The sequence below is a fragment of the Gopherus evgoodei genome, chromosome 1 (genome assembly GCF_007399415.2).
Source record: "Gopherus evgoodei ecotype Sinaloan lineage chromosome 1, rGopEvg1_v1.p, whole genome shotgun sequence".
NCBI lineage: Eukaryota > Metazoa > Chordata > Testudines > Testudinidae > Gopherus > Gopherus evgoodei.
Window position 1 is genome coordinate 110,499,121 of NC_044322.1, and position 17,026 is coordinate 110,516,146.

At 40.0% G+C, this 17,026-nt stretch overlaps 1 protein-coding gene across 1 annotated transcript; it reads right to left on the reverse strand.

Annotated features, from left to right (window-relative positions):
* Positions 1-2,641: 2,641 nt before the first annotated feature.
* LOC115654582 lies at positions 2,642-11,106 on the reverse strand. Its single transcript, XM_030569016.1, has 2 exons — positions 5,457-11,106; positions 2,642-5,061 (listed from the first exon to the last, which is right to left on the reverse strand). Exon 1 carries the CDS (start codon positions 11,064-11,066, stop codon positions 6,651-6,653), a length of 4,416 nt encoding a protein of 1,471 aa, XP_030424876.1. The 5' UTR covers positions 11,067-11,106; the 3' UTR covers positions 2,642-5,061; positions 5,457-6,650.
* Positions 11,107-17,026: the final 5,920 nt, after the last annotated feature.

Sequence of the window (17,026 nt, forward strand, 5' to 3'; positions counted from 1 at the left end):
CATGATAACAAAGCAGTAATCAAGCAATGACTCTTCTATGCTAAAAACCCTCATCGTGGAGTGAAAAATACTTAGTTCCATAAATTGGGATGTTTGCATAAGTGAAAAAGACAAATAGAATTCGAGGATGTTATGCATTTCAAAGATATTATGGAAAGTGAACTAGTTAAACTAGATTTCTAAGATAGCCGGCATTTACTTTCAGTGTCCTATAGCATCCCAGCTAGAACCCTAAGGATCCCTACACTTCCCGCTGCATCTCCTTAATCACCAGAACAAGTCACTTTTGAGAGATGCTCTTCCAGAGTGCAATCACTGTCAGAAATATTGTATGTAAGACATGGGAGATAACTGTCCTGCTCTAGGCAGCACCAGTGAGTTCTCAGCTGCAGTACTGTGTCCAGTTCTGGGCACCACCCGTTAGGAAAAATGTGAACAAATTGGAGAGAGTCCAGAGAAGAGCAACAAAAATGATAACAAACTAAAAAAAACCTGACCTATTAGGAAATGGGTATGTTTAGTCTTGAGAAAAGAAGACTGAGGGGGGGACCAGATAACAATCTTCAAATATGTGAAGGGCTGTTATAAAGAGGACAGTGATCAATTGTTCTTCTTGTCCACTGATGATAGGACAAGAAGTAATGGGCTTAATCTGCAACAAGGGAGATTTAGGTTAGATATTAGGAAAAACTTTCTAACTGTAAGGATAGTTAAGCGCTGGAATAGGCTTCCAAGAGAGATGGGAGAATCTCCACAATTGGAGGTTTTTAAGAACTGGCCAAACAGACACCTGTCAAGGATGGTCTAGATTTAATTGATCCTGCCTCTTCACAGGGGTGGGATTTGATGACTTCCTGAAGCCCCTTCCAGCCCTGTATTTCTATGAATCTATTATTCTTTTTGCTAGTTTCACCTCCATTTACTTGCAGCATGCTATATAAATTAGACCACAAGATGGAGCTTTTTCACCGTGGCCAGTGAAGAGCTCCAGGATTTGACTGATACCATGATTGGCCTAGAGAAGGGTGTTCTACTGAGCTACTGAAACAGCACATACCTCTTGGTATCTGTTGCTTGTAGAAGTGAGAGGGAGGGGAAATAAGCTGAATATGCATATTAGATTTTTATGTGTTTTTGCTCTAGTGAAACTGGCTTACTATGTGCTCATACACTATATGTAGTTTACTGATGCTAGATGCTGGGGCTTGCATGTGGATTTTATTATGCTTTAAGAGTACAGGGCATGAATGCTTTGTAAGATGCTGGAAAAAAACAGGCTGGTTGAATCTTCTACTTACCACCACTCCCTGCACTAACCACCATGTGATCACTCTCATAGACTTTAAGGTCAGATGGGACCATCGTGATCATCTAGTTTGACCTCCTGTACATTGCAGGCCACGGAACTTCGTCCACTCACACCTGTAATCGACCCATAATCTCTGGCTGAGTTACTGAAGTCCTCAAATCATGGTTTAAAGACTTCAAGTTACAGAAAATCCACCATTCATACTAGTTTAAACCTGTGAGTGATCCATGCCCCAAACTGCAGAGGGGAAAATTCCTTCCCGACCCCAAATATAGTGATCAGTTAGATCCTGAGCATATGAGCAAGACTCCTGAGACAGACACTTGGGAAAGAATTCTCTGTAGTACCTCACAGCCCTCCCCATCTAGTGTCCTATCATTGGCTGCTGGATATATTTGCTGCTAGCAGTCGCAGATCAGCTACACGCCATTGTAGGCAGTCTCATCATATCATCCCCTCCATAAATTTATCAAGCTCAGTCTTGAAACAAATTAGGTTTTTTGCCCCCACTGCTCCCCTTGGAAGGCTGTTCCAGAACTTCACTCCTCTGATGGTTAGAAACTTTTGTCTAATCTCAAGCCTAAACTTGTTGATGGCCAGTTTATAGACACTTGTTCTGGGGTCCACACTGGCACTGAGCTTAAATAACTCCTCTCCCTTCCTGGTATTTATCCCTCTGATGTATTTACAGAGAGCAATCATATGTCCCCTCAGGCTTCTGTTGGCTAGGATAAACAAGCCAAGCTCTGAGTCTCCCCTCATAAAGTAGGTTTTCCATTCCTCAGATCATCCTAGTAGCCCTTCTCTGCACCTATTCCACTTTAAATTTTTCTTTCTTAGACATGGGAGGCCGGAATTGCACACAGTATAGCAGATGAGGTCTCACCAGTGTCTTGTGTAATGGTACTAATACTTCCCTGTCTCCACTAGAAATACCTCACCAGATGCATCCTAGGACCAGAGGTGCTGGAACAATTTGTATAGTCAGGGTGCTGAGAATCATTGAACCAAACTTAAACCCTATATATGATGGAAACTACTTCAAGGGAAGGGATGCAGTAGCAGGGCCACCCAGAGGGGGCGGCAAATGGGGCAATTTGCTCCAGGTCCCAGGCCCCGCAGAGTTCCCCACAAAAGTTTTCAGGGGCGCCCACGAGAGTTTTCGGTGGTCTTCAGTGGCCGGTCCTTCAGTGCCGCCGAACACATCCAGAGCGAGTGAAGGACCCACTACCGAAGACTTGGAGCTTCTTCCGCTCCGGGTCTTTGGCGGCAATTCAGCAGCTGGTCCTTCACTCGCTCCGGGACCCGCTGCTGAAGTGCCCCGAAGACCCAGAGCGGAAGGACCCCCACTGCTGAAGACCCTAGAGCCCCTGAATCCTCTGGGCGGGCCCTGTGTAGCAGCACCTATGCCTAGGGCTGCATTAACCTTTTTTGCAATCGCATCTCACTGGTGGCTCATAGTTATCCTGCGATCAACCAATACACCCAAGTCTTTCTCATCCTCTGTCACTTCCAACTAAGTCCCCAGCTTATAGCAAAAATTCTTGTTGTTAGTCCCTAAATGCATGACCTTGCACTTTACACTGTTTAATTTAATCCCATTCCTAATACTCCAGTTTTCAAGGTCGTCCAGATCTTCTTGTATGGTATTCCAGTCCTCCTCTAAAGCCTAATTCTTTTACTCCAAGAGCCCCAACCTCTAGTTTAAAGTCATGCTTCTTGACTGCCTTCTTTTTCATGACCCTCAGTGTTCAATTAAAGCAAAGTTACAAAAACTCAAATCAATGCAAAATGCACCGGCGCATGAAAAAAATGTCATCATGTTTGCTTGGGGTCCTAACAAAAATAACTGCATATACAAATGAGGAAGACACTATTAACATTGGAAATTCTAAATTGTAACACATATGCAGGAATTGCTTTGCAGAAACCCTTTGCACTCTTCTTTCTTTTCATTTGCAAGAAGGTTGTGGTTTTGTGTATTTAGGTCTAAGTTGGGATTTTCAAAAGCAGCATAAGGGAATCTGACACCTAAATTCCATTTAAATCAATGAGATCTGAGTCCTTCATTCCCTTAGGTGAATATCTAATTCCCTTATGCCCTTTCAAAATCCCAGCCCTAGTGAACTATAGTAGAATATAAAACAATAACATTTTACAGTAGCAGTACTGCATATGATTACATTAATAATTCAAATATAGAAAAGTAAACATCAGATGTGCTAACAAAAATAGCAAAAAAAATAATTACTTGTTTGGGCAAGGTGAGCAGCAATTCAAAAAAGGGTTAAGGGATCCCTGCCTACCACATGGCTGGAGGCAACAAGGGAAAAAACCTCTGGGCTTGTAGCCAGCAACTAAAAGTTGCTTTATTTTATGTCTTTTGTGTTCAAACAATAAATGGTGCCCTGAGCCAAGGGCCTTAAGGGGAGTAGGTTTTGGTGTTCACTTCCCTTCCCAGGACAGTGATACAACCTCCCTCCCCCTGCCCGGCTTATATGTCGTTTTTGTTAAATACCTAGGCTGTTTTGACATTTCCTTAATAATTATTGATACTAAAAGATGTGGTTTACTTTACTGGGCCATCACACATTAGTTTGCAGTTGGTGCAAGTGTCTCCAGTGTTTTAAGGTTGCTTGTGGTAGATGACAAGGATGCTGGAACAATTTTTGTAGCAGGGGTGCCAAAAGCCATTGAATTAAACTGGAAACCCTATATATAATGGAAACCACTTCAAGCCAGGGGATGCAACACTCCTAGTTCCAGTTCCTATGGCAGATGATCAATTGATGCTAATGGATTTATCACTTTTCTAGCCCATATACATTGAGGCATACAGAAATGCAAAAATCACCCCCTAAAAATTATCTACCTCACTAATATCTGACTTGTACTGAAAGGAAAGTGTTCCAGAATACTGTGTAGTGCTTCGGCAGCAACAAGAGAAGCAGACATGTAGGATACACACAGAGAGGGGTTGGGCTTCCTGGTACACATAGATAAAATTCCCTGTGCATTGCCCAAGTAACACTTTATCAATTTCCAGGCAGCTAGTAAAAGCTCCCTAATTCTGGTTGGTGATTTTTCCAACCATATGAACTGCAGGTTTTTATTACAAAAAATAAACACTCATTTTTTATTAAAAAAAAAATCCCCACTTCAGCCAGATATATCTGCAATTTTTAGACCCCAGCTAGAGAGCAGGCAAACAGAGAACTTGCTATTCTAGTTTGATATTGATTTTTTTTATGTTACAGTGCACTTTCCAACTAGGTCATGTAATACTGAATAATAATATCAATCATGCTTAGTTCAGTTCTAAGAAGCCTCAATGGCTGCTGGCTCAAAAAGTCTCCATGAATGGAATTCTCCCCTGTGCAGAGGTCCAGTATTATACAACCCATAAATTCTACTTACTCCCAATTTTGTGGCTTTAAGGGGGGCACAGTTCTTTTATCTGGCCCTCTGCATGGGAAGGGGAAGATTTCACTCCATGAGCTTCTTGCTACCAGGAAGGCTAATGCGATGTCTTCAAGGAAAAATTTGAAATATCACCTTCTTTAGCTATCAGGAAGGGAACACTGTGTTCCATGTCACCTCTCAAAGCAGTGTCCCCTGCCTGCCCAGCCCAGCTGTCGTCTGTGTATCTGTGCTCTTCACACTGTCATCAAAGGGATTTGAATTTAGCATGCTGCCAGTCTGCTCATGTCATCATTCTCTTGGCTGGAGTCATAGAGGAGCATTCTGCCAATCTGGGAAACAAGCAACAACCAGACCACTATGTTAGACAGCGTCTAACATATTCAAAGGAATGTGGTGCAATGGACTGTGGGTAAGGAAGAGCTTATTTGCATAAACTCTGCCCTGTCTAAATTAGCTCTGCAACTTTCAGAAGCTTACTGCCACTTAAAGGATTGGGGTTTTAACTGGCTTTTCAGGCAGGCTGACCTTGGCTGTCAAAGAGCCAGGATCTGTGTACGGATGGCTGTGGATAACATTTAATGAATCAAAGCCTTTAGGAAGTGCCCTTTAAAGAAAGGCCTTTTTAATTAGAAAAGGCTTCTCTCCACAGTGTCCGACTTATGAAAACAAGGCAGATACGTTGGCACATGTGAGAGTTGACTTTATTATATTAATATCTACCTACCTACCACAGGGTGTTATGTGGCATTAACAGCAAGATTCCATTTTGCAGCTACATTCTGTTCAGCAGCTGGGCAGAAAGAAGGAAACATAACAAACCAATCCTATCTACCAAAGCAAAGCCTGGGACACACAAACTTTACATAAAAGTTGCTATTACTGTCCACTCTGAACATCACATTCCACTGGCACGTTTCAGTGACATTAGCTGTTCATTATTATCAAGTTTCATATCATACTATGGTAAACACTTGCTACACTTGACAGGAAAGCACGAGCATGATAAGACTTTCCAATGAGTAACTTTAATATCCATGGCAATGCCTGCCTTGGCCTGTCTGCCCCTGATATGCCACAAAGGCAATTTAACCCCAATCCTGCAAAGTCCTGAACCCTTCCTGCAGCATTCTCAGCAGCCTGTTTTCATTGACCTGCTCAGCACCTTACAGGACTGGGCCCTTTGTGAGTACTTGTAGTTGCTACATTATGGCCCTTTGTGAACACAAGAGTAGCTATAGTGTGACATGCATGAGGAAATAACCTATTTCTACAAACACATATCAATATTGTACACACCCGAAAGTGTAAATATCTTGACAGAAGGTTCAATCAATATTTTCCCAATATTTATACCACAGAACATAAGCGCCCGACAGTAAATTATTTAACATATTGTCCTCTCAGGACTTTCCTGCAGATAAAGGAAGCATCTACCTTTCTGCACATTACCCTTGAAAATTATTCATGTTAGCAAGGATCAGCCTTTGCATTTACAGCTTTAAAGCTAGAACTTAAGTGGCCATTTCTGACCTAACGAAGCCTGACATTGTCTAAAGCCGTTCCTACAAGGAGTAGTAACAGCGTTTTATTAGAATGAGTAAATACAAAGGAAAGTTCATCCTCAAAATACCCTAGTTACAAACAAAACTGAGCATTTATCAAGGAGAGATTGGAGCAGGATTAAATTGTTGATGATTTCTCAGTCCCTCTCATAATAAATTGATGATTAATTTGATGATATATTTGCAGTGATCTTCTGGCCAGTGTTTAAGAAAGGGAAAAGAATCGCACCCTAAGAAATACACATCAATATCCATGCAATTACAAAGTGATAATTTAATGTCTTGAACACTGATGGAAAAAAGAAAGATCTGATGACACAAATAATTGAGGTAATTAGTTTACCTGTAGAGATATTTCAGGTGTGATGTTTAAATGTATCACTTACTCTAACTATCATTGGTTTAAAAGATGAATTTAGGGGTCCTTCACTGTAACTTTCTGCTATGTATTTTGCTTGTGCTGCTGTTCTTGCGCAGTCCTGGAGTTCTGTTTTTCTGTCATTTGTTTGATCAGACCCTTGTCTCCTGGCCTTTCCTTCAGCAGCAACATTTTCATGCTTTGCTAAATCATTTGATGATAGTTTATGGTACTTCTTAAAGCCATGCTGGGTTTTCCCCTGTTCTACAGTATTTTTATCATGTTTGGATACATCATTGGATAGGGGTAATTTTTGGTAGTTATCGATGTTATGCCAAGTATTCTCCTCTAATGCTGAATCACTTTGATGTTTTATGAGATCACTTGGCAATGAAGCTTGATACTTCTCAAAGTCACACAAACTATTTTTCTTTCCTGAACTATTAGTTTCATACTTCTCCAGTTTGCTTGAGGAGGGTACCTGGTATTTCTCAACTTTGAGATGTGGATTTTTCTTTTCTGTAGTACTAATTTCATGCTTCCTAAAATCATTTGATATTGGTATTTGTTGCTTCTTCTCTATTGTGGTATTTTTTCCATGTGTCACCAATTTATTTGATGTGGTTAATTGGTACTTCTCAGAGCTATGATGTTTATTCTTCTCTTTCACAGTGTTAGTTTCATGCTTTCTAAAATCATTTGATGTTGGTATTTGTTGCTTTTTCTCTACTGTGGTATTTTTTCCATGCTTGACCAATTTATTTGATGAGGTTAACTGGTACTTCTCAGAACTATGATGTTTATTCTTTTCCACAGTTTCAGTTTCATGCTTCACAAAATCATCCGACAATGGTGTTTGTTGTTGCTTCTCTACTGTAACATTATTTTCATGCTTAACCAATGAACTTGATGATGGTTTTTGATTCTTCTTAGGATTACACAAGGTATCTCTCTCTACTGCAGCTTTCTTTCCATGCTTCTGTGGTGCATTTCTTGAGAGTAACTGGTACTCTTCAAAATTATGATTGGTACTCTTCTCTTGGACAGTTTTGCTTTCATGCTCCCCTATATTTCTTGATGAAGGCTTTTGGTAATTCTTAAAGTTACTCTGGATATTTCTTGCCTCTGCAGCATTATTTTCATGTTTCATTGATTCATGAGATGAGAACAGTTGATATTTCTCAGTATTACAACATGTGCTTTCCTCTTCTGTTGTGTCATATTCATTTTCCACTAAATCTCTTGTTGGCATTTGGTATTTGATGTTACACAAAGTATTTCTCGGTCCTGGAGTGTTTATTTTATTCTTTGATAAGGGTAATTGGCATGTCTCAAAACTAGAAGAATTCTTCTCTTTTGCATTATTATCCTTATGCTTTATGAAATCACCTGATGTCGGTATTTGGCACATCTCAGAGTTACACAAGGTATTTCTCTCTGTTGCAGTAGCATTCTTCTCTACCATTGCATCATTTTCATGCTTCAAGCCATCATCTGATGACAGCATTTGGTACTCTTCATATTTATGTAAGTTATTTCTCTCACTTGCACTATTATTTTCATGTGTCACCATTTCATTTGAGGAAGGAAACTGGTTTTTCTCAAAGTTCTCACCTCTCTTCTCATTTTCATAATTCAGAGCATCATTTGGAATTGGCAGTTGGTCCTGCTCCAGATTACGCCAGGGTCTTGTTTTTACCACCGTATTATTTTCATGCTTCTCTGATCCATTTGGTGAGGGTAGTCGGTACTTTTCCCAGTTATTCAAGGGGATTCTCCCTACTGCGGTATTATTTTCAGGCTTCACCAGTGCATTTGATGAGGGTAATTGGGATTTCTCTATGTTACTCAAGGGACTTATCTCTTCTGCAGTATTATTTTCATGCTTCCCCAGTTCATTTGGTGAGAGTAACTGATTTTTCTCAAAAACATGATGGATATTCTTCTCTTTGGCTGTATTATTTTCATGGTTTATGACATCACTTGATGATGGTGGTGTCTGGTAATTCTCACCATTATACTTAGTATTCTTTACTATAATATCATCTTTATGCTTCACAGACTCATTTGAAGAAGGTAATTGGTACTTACCAGAATTATGACAAGCCTTCTTATCTTCTACACTATAGGTTTCATCTTTCACCAAATCTTTTGATGATGGGATTGGGGGCTTTTCAATAGCATGCCAGATTCTTTGTTCTGCAGTACTGTTTTCATGCTTTGTTAAATAATTTGATGAGAATGATTGACATGTCTCAGAATTAGGCCAGGGATTCTCATCTGCAATGTCACTTTCATGCTTCATGAAATACTTTGATGGCATTTGATAAGTCTCAAGATGACACAAGGTACTCCTTTCTCTGGCAGTATTGTTTTCCTGACTTGCCATTTCATTTGATGAGGATAATTGGTCCTTCCCAAAATTATCTTCTGGAATATAACACCTGTGCTTCATTAAATAACTTGACAATGGCCCTTGGTCCTTTTCAAAATCAGAGCAGATATGCTTTCCTTCTACAATACCACTTTTTTCCTTCTTTGAATCATTTGATAAGTGTACTTGGTATGTCTGACTCATAGTCGGATTTGATACATTAGTACTGAAATTATCAATGTTATTTTGTTGGCTAAGCATTTGATGTGGCTGTGATTCCTGGGTTATTTGTTCAGTTTGCATTTGACAATCAGACAGCCTGTTTGGGTTTATGGCTGGTTCCTCTTCTTGCTTAGCTGTGATTTTGCAATCATTTTTTCTAGAACTAGGAAATATTTCCTGTTTATAGTGAAATTTCTCTCTTTTTACAGCTGCTTTGGAATGTTTGCCTTTAAAATCTGATGCATTTTCTTGCCTGGGCATCAGCGGTGGCATTTTGTCAGTAACTGGTATTTTGACAGTTAACTGCAGGTCATCACTTGGAGGCATTACATTCTGAGATGCCTGAACTACTGGGGAGCAAAACCATGGAATACTTTCCGATAGTTTCTCCTCCGGGAAACATTTTTGGCTTGTGAAGAGAGGATCTTTTTCTGACTCTGAGAAAACTATTTCTGTCTCCTTTGAACTGCATGCATTCACTGTTATTTTAGGAATATGAACCTCTTTAATATCCTGGGGATTGTGTGCACTGGATCCTTCAGCTATACCAGAATAAGGCAAGTTAGTAGATGGATTGTCTTCACTAACATTTTGAGCAGCTTTATTATCCCCTAATGAAGATGTATCAAATCCAGCTAATGTGCTCTTCCCCTTGTGAGATAATGTGGGTTTAGATAAGGTAGGAATGCTGTCTGCAAGGGCTTTATTTTTACAGAAAGTAGAAGAGCAGTCTAGATTAGGAAGAAAACCAAGTCCTTGGTTTGTGGAATCTATTTTAGTCTCTGCGCTGTCCTTGTTGTCAGTCATGACCTTGGGCATTACACATTGTACAGTTTGCATCTGTCCTTTGTACTCTCTGTCTTGTGCTCTATTTTCTAGCATTTCATTCTTACCAGGCTTAATATCATGTTTGTTGTCAGAGTCACTCACTTCTCCCATTTGAGTGCCAAGATCAAAAGGCTGATTACTATCAGTGTTGTTTGTCCACCAGCTCCAAGGATGGCTAATTTCAGTCACAACACTGAATCTAGGCATTGGAGCCTTCGTACACACTAAATACTGGGACTGAGGGCTATTTAGAACTGTGGCTGTTACAGTGTGGAGCACTGTGACCTCTGGTTTGTGAATAGGTGTTCTACTTGGGGCCTTTGTATTTTTCTTACCTTTGCGCAACAGCAATGTTTTCGCCTCTGTGGCTGAACAAACAGAACTTTCCTGTTCAAACTTTTCCTTCAGTTTGGAGAAAACAGAATTCCTGCTGATTATTTTTGGCAAACTGCTGTTTGGCTCTTTCTTTTTCCAGACAGAAGCATTCTCCTTAGTTTCTTTCTCCCCTGCAGCTAAAAATTTCTTCAGAATGTTTTTCACTGTATTTTTCCCACTCAGACCATTCCACTTGACCCTCTCATTGGGCATTATCTTTTTGTTCTCTTCTGGTGCTTGACCACTTCCTTTTTTCTCCTTATTTTTGTCTAATTTGTTAACAGTGGCATTTAGACAGCCTCTGTTTACCCACTGCTTTTCTTTAATGATTAGTTTGCCAACTTCTCTTGTCTTCTTTATGTAAGGTTCATGATTGTTATTCATGAACTTGGATTGCAAAAGCTGGAATCTTGTGGGGCGCTTGCTCTTGTCTGCACTTTGGCATTCAGGATTACAAATCACCTTGCTTCCTTTGCCTTCTGCCCATTTTGCCTTCTTCCTTGGCATCTGTGGGTCGCAGGCTGCGAGGTCTGTGATGTAAAGCAGCAGGCTGCTGAGGACAGCAAAAGCCCCTGGTTCTGTTGCCATCCTATTGAGCTTCTTCTTCAGCACCATGGGATCTATCAGCAGCTTATCATCACAAAACTTTGTACATTTAGTGCTGCATAAAAGAAAATGAATTCTCTTTTGAAGTCATCAGTATTGCCTCTACTTCCTTACTCTGTATAACTTTTATTTTATTTATTAACAGATCCTCTCTTTTATAACAGAAATCTTCTAAAACTTGTTTTAGAACTTAAATCAAGATAAACTTGGTATTACACACACATACACAATTAGAAATTGGTCTATGGAAGTCCCTACAGCTGTACTGACCAGACCCACTACCAGTCACTTTCTTCTTATCTTATTATTTTTAATTACATGTATAGTGCATTAAACAGAATACCTTAACTTACAGTTCTTAACTGGGTCATAGTTAGTTGCCTGTTAACAGCATGCAAAATATTTTAGAAGCCTCACAAAGCATCTTGTGGTGTGTGTGTGTGTATGCAGGTTTTTAATAACAATCCTACACTGTGCAGCCTGCAATTTCTCCTGTATTTTGTGACAATTGTTTAAAAATTTGGGTAGCAGTGGACAGTAACTGGCAAATAGTCATGTGAATAAACAACAGTAACAATGGTGAACAAAGCTCATCTGTGCCATTCCTCACTCTCTTTAAATTCTATTGTCCCCGATACACAAGTGTTACCAAACATTTCCACTCCTGCTAAACAATAAAGAAGATGAGAACACACTCAGTATGGAAATACAGCTGTGCCTCTGGCTTAACATAAAAACAAAATCTGAAGGCTGAAAAGCGTAGATCAGCTACAGACTCAGGTTTCGCTGAAGATACAATTTAGAAATTAGCAGGAACCTTTCCAGTTAAGGAGGAGTCTAATCTAATCTGGGACATTTGGCATGTGGGAAATGCCTCCTTAAATCTATTTTCCAAAAGGATCACACCAATGACAAGTAGGACAGCACTAGAGATAGAGCACTTTATGTAATGACAGCCATGGCAGTGTCACTTGACTACTGCATCCTTTATTTAACCTGGAGCAGGAAGTCTGGCATGCTGTCTCTACAGTTCAGTTTGGAGAATTAGGCCTTCAGAGAGTCGAGGACTTAAAAAATGTTGCTGATTGGTTACTAAATAAAATACAGAACTTGGTGCAAAAGCTGCAGAGTGAAGTCAATAACATAAGACAGTGCTTTGGAAAAAACCACAAGAGGTGTCAGCTTTCTAGCACCCATGAGAAAATGGATTACTTTAATGTGCAATAAAATAGTGTTGTGGATGGAATCCAGCCAACACACCAGGAGAAGATTCAGAGTATTCATTTTTATGTCCTCCTCATTTATCAGCAGAAGTGGGACAACAAATTCTGTAAACTAAACCTGATGTACACTAATAAGATGCATAACTAGAATGAAGAGAGGTTGCAAAACTGTTCACATTTTATGTAGTATCAGTCTTCATAACTGTATTCTTATAGGGCCAGATCCTGCCACTCTTACTGATAGCAGGTTTGTACATCATTGATTTCAATGGGAAATTAAAACCAAACCTATGTAGTGATTTTAATAGGGCTACCTGCAGATTATGGAACTGCTAATTGTCAAAAAGGGTGGCAAAATCTGGCTTTCAGATGGCTACATTTCAAGTATACAGAAGAGAAGGCACTTAAAAATCACATATAAAGCATGAGATTAAGCTGATGGATCTAACAGGTTCTATTTATAATGACCTTCTGGGTATTTTAAAAGACCAAAACAGATTTTGACAACTGGCTGATGTCTGTATAACAAACAACTAGGCTCTGGGTTTCAACTGTGAATGACTACATTTCACCATAGCACAGGTGCCCTCCCCATACACAGTACATGGTAACACAGATTAAATACCCCTTCACGTAAGCAGTAACACACACAAGGACAGAAATATAATGTAGCCAGTTCTGATGTCATATTGAGATTTCCATTTGTTACAACTGGTGTTAATTTCAGAAGGATGCCCTCATTGGCTATCATTAGATTGCAGTTCCCCTTCCTGTTATGGATAAGGGCATCTAAGGCAGGAGGAGATTAAGTAAAGTTACTCTTTTAAAAGCATATTTTTTTGGATTGCAATGGGCAGAGAAAGCCAAATGTTCAATGTATTTCAGTCAAGAGCTCTGATGGATTTATAATTTTGAAAACTCTGTTATCATGACATTTGAGTTGATTGTTACCAGTTTAGTTTGAAATTTTTTGTGAGAATTAAGGAATAAAAGAAACTCATTCCCACTTACTCTAGCCCTACCCTATTTTTCTGTCCATCTCACCTCTAACTGCAAGCTTGCCAGGGTAGCGGCTGTTCCTTATTCTCTCTAAAAAGTTACTACCATACTGTGGACATTCCCATAAATTATAATAAAGTATAAGCTGACCTGGCTTCCACTAATATCAATAGCAAAACCCCAATTGACTGCAATCGGAACAGGATCAGATCCTCTTGTTATTGGAGTTCATTAAAATAGCATTAATCAATCACTTGAGGACTGTGACACAATGATCATTAGGTGGTAAAATAAACAATAGTGATGTCTATTGAGGGTTTACCCATAAGTCAAATCAATAGGATGTATTCTAGAGTATTTTTGTTAGGGTGCATTTTCAGGAATATTACACTGTTTTATAAGTACACAACATTATTTTGTGTATGTCCTATATCAGAATGTCTGGTCAATATTCATCAGCTAGTAACAGAAGATGAACAAGAGCTACTCTACCTATTCATGGCATGTGAAGTTTTTCCAAGATGATCTCACCCACAAACGAGCATTACAATGTATTTGTGAAAAAAATCTGCTCTCTCGAATGACCATGTACCATGAAATATAAATCCTGGGTTCTCTATGTGAAGCTATTTCTCTAAAATAAACACAGATGTGTGGGGACATGGGGGAATGTTGATACTATTGTTACAGCATTAAAAAAACCCAATGCATTTCCTAAGGGAGAGTCTACTGCATGAAGTCCTGCAGGGAAATCTTGACCACATTGAATGGGAGTTTTGACCTTGATTCCAATGGGGTCAAGATTTCATCCCTAATATTATCCCAGTGCCTGTTCTTCACTCCTTAGACTATAACCACCTGTCATTATAGCTGAGAAGAACTGGGCAGAATGGTCCCTTTGGGCTGTTGTGCATAGTGGGAGTCTGTTAACACCATTTCATAAACAGTCAGAAGGTTCTCTGTTGAGAATTGCAAGGCACTCCCCCAGGCTATGAGCTAGGCCAGGGAATGAGGTAATAGCATTCTGGAACTGGAACCTGGAACTCCCCCACTGCAGTGGGCAGCACTAATGCATACAGTATAACATCAGAGTTATGAACACCTCGGGAATGGAGGTTGTTCATAACTCTGAACAAAACGCCATGGTTGTTCTTTCAAAAGTTTACAACTGAACATTAACTTAATACAGTTTTTAAACTTTACTATACAGAAGAAAAATATTGCTTTCCCTTTATTTATTTTTAGTAATTTATGTTTAATACAATACTGTACTCTGTGGTGTGTGTGTGTGCGTGTGTGTGTGCTGCTGCCTGATTGCATACTTTTGGTTCCAAATGAGGTGTGTGATTGACTGGTCAGTTCTTAACCCTGGTGTTTGTAACTCTGAGGCTCTACTGTAACAGGCTTCTCTTCCCTCTCCCCAAAAGCCATTTTTTAAAATTATGCAGCCATCTACCTTAAGAGATCTAGATAAGCTATTTTCTGGATACTTTTGTCTTAACTATATGATTTTAAATGTCAGAATGGGCTGATCACATGTATGTCCAGGTGATCTAAGACCAGTTTCAAAAGATCTTGTTCGTTTGCTTATTTTAAATGAACCCCACCCACTCAGCAATAATATATTGCTGGGGAGGGAGGGATAGCTCAGTAGCTTGAGCATTGGCCTGCTAAACCCAGGGTTGTGAGCTCAATCCTTGAGGGGGCCATTTGGGGATTGGTCCTGCTTTGAGCAGGGGGTTGGACTAGATGATCTCTTGAGGTCCCTAATAATCTATGATTCTATTTTCAAGAGGCAAGCAGGGAATTTACTAATTTATGCATAGTTGTTTGCAGTGGTGTTATAGCTATGTTGGTCCTAGGACAGGAATGATACAAGATGGATGAAGTAGTAGTTTGTGTTGGTAAGCTTTTGAGCTACACAGAGCTCTTCTTCAGATCTGGGAAAGGTACTCAGAATGTTGCTGCTAAATACAAGGTGAAACAGATTGCTAAGCATAAGGAATTAACACATTGCAAGAAACCATTCAAAATGAAGTTGGCAATTAACACCTCTGCAGTCATAGGACAAAGGTGAGTTAATAGTTTATAGATTGTTGTAATAAGACATATACTTCATGTGTCAGTATATTTATGCCTGCATCTGTAATTTTCACTCCATGCATCTGAAGAAGTGGTTTTTTTTACCCACGAAAGCTTATGCCCAAATAAATCTGTTAGTCTTTACGTTGCCACAGGACTCCTCATTGTTTTTGTGGATACAGACCAACACAGCCACCCCTCTGATACAAGATATGTACTAGTATCTCTATTGTATTCACGATTTCTGGGGTCTATCAGAGTTATGAATTTAAGCTCCCAGGCTCACCTCTTGAAGGTGTTGTGCCAGTTTACTTTGAGGACGTAGACTGAGAGGTCAGATATGGAGTTATTATTTTATGACAAAAGTTCACTCATGGGTAATGTTTTTGTCTTTTATAATTTTTCTGTATGAGTTCATTTGAGAGCGTAGAGATTGTCTGGTTTTACCCCTATAGTGATTGTTAGGGCATTTGATGCACTAGATGAGGTATACCACATGTTGCAATAGGTACGTGTAGTACCCATGGATCTTGAAAGGTTCCTATGGGGGATATTGAACATTGTAGCAGTGGGAATATGGCTACGGGTTTTGCATCTATTCTGGAAGGGTGTGGTGCCGCTCTGAGTTGGTGTGTCCTGGTCTGTGGGGATCTTGCTTCTGATGATGAGTTTGGCAAAGTTGGGGGGTTGTTTGAAGGCCAGAAAAGGGGGCTTGGTAAAGATTTCTCTCAAGATGTGATCCCCATCAAGTCTGGGTTGTAATTGTTTAATGATACCTCATATGGCTTCCAGTGTGGGGTGATAGGTGACAGCTAGGGGTGCGTGGTCAGTGGACTTTTTTTCTGTATTGAAGCAGGTTCTCTCGGGAAATTAGGATGACCCATTCCATGATGTGATCTAGTTCTCCGGTGGAGTGTCCTTATATGGTGAAGGTGGTTTTATATGTGTTAAAGTGTATATCCTGGACTTTCTCCTCAGAGCATGTTCTGTGGTATTTGAGTGCCTGGCTGTAGATACTAGATTTCTTGGTGTGTTTGGGGTGGTTGCTGGATCTGTGATGGTAAGTGTGGTGATGTGAGGGTTTCTTGTATATAGTTGTCTGTGAAGTTTCTTGCAACACAAGTTAACTCCTTATGCTTACCTATCTGTTCCACCTGGTCTTTAGGTGAAACACACTGATTACCTTTCCCTTACCTGAAGAAGAGTACACCAAGTGTAAGCTCAAAAGCTTGTCTCTCTCACCATCAGAAGTTGGTTCAATAAAATATATTACCTCCCACACCTTATCTCTCTTATTTATTCACAGGCACTTCTGTGACACACATCACTGTACTATCTGAGTACCAAAAGCCTGATACACTAGCAGGCTGAAATGCAATCTAATCCCAGTGACTGGGTTAGCTCAGTGAAAACCTTCGTAGCACACACTGTCATGTCACAGACCTGAGGATGGTCAGACCCTGTGCCTGTGGGGGCAAAGGAGATGTGTTCAGTACCTGAGCAAGAAGAGCTGCTGGAGGTAGGCCGGGGAAAGGGAGCTCACACCAATGTGTTTACTAACCCGATGAACAACCCCTGGATCCTGGCCCCTTCTTGCCTCTGTGCTGGGATTGTGGGGGTTTCTGGAGCCCTAGACCAGCAGTAGTGCCTATGCAGTCCAACAAA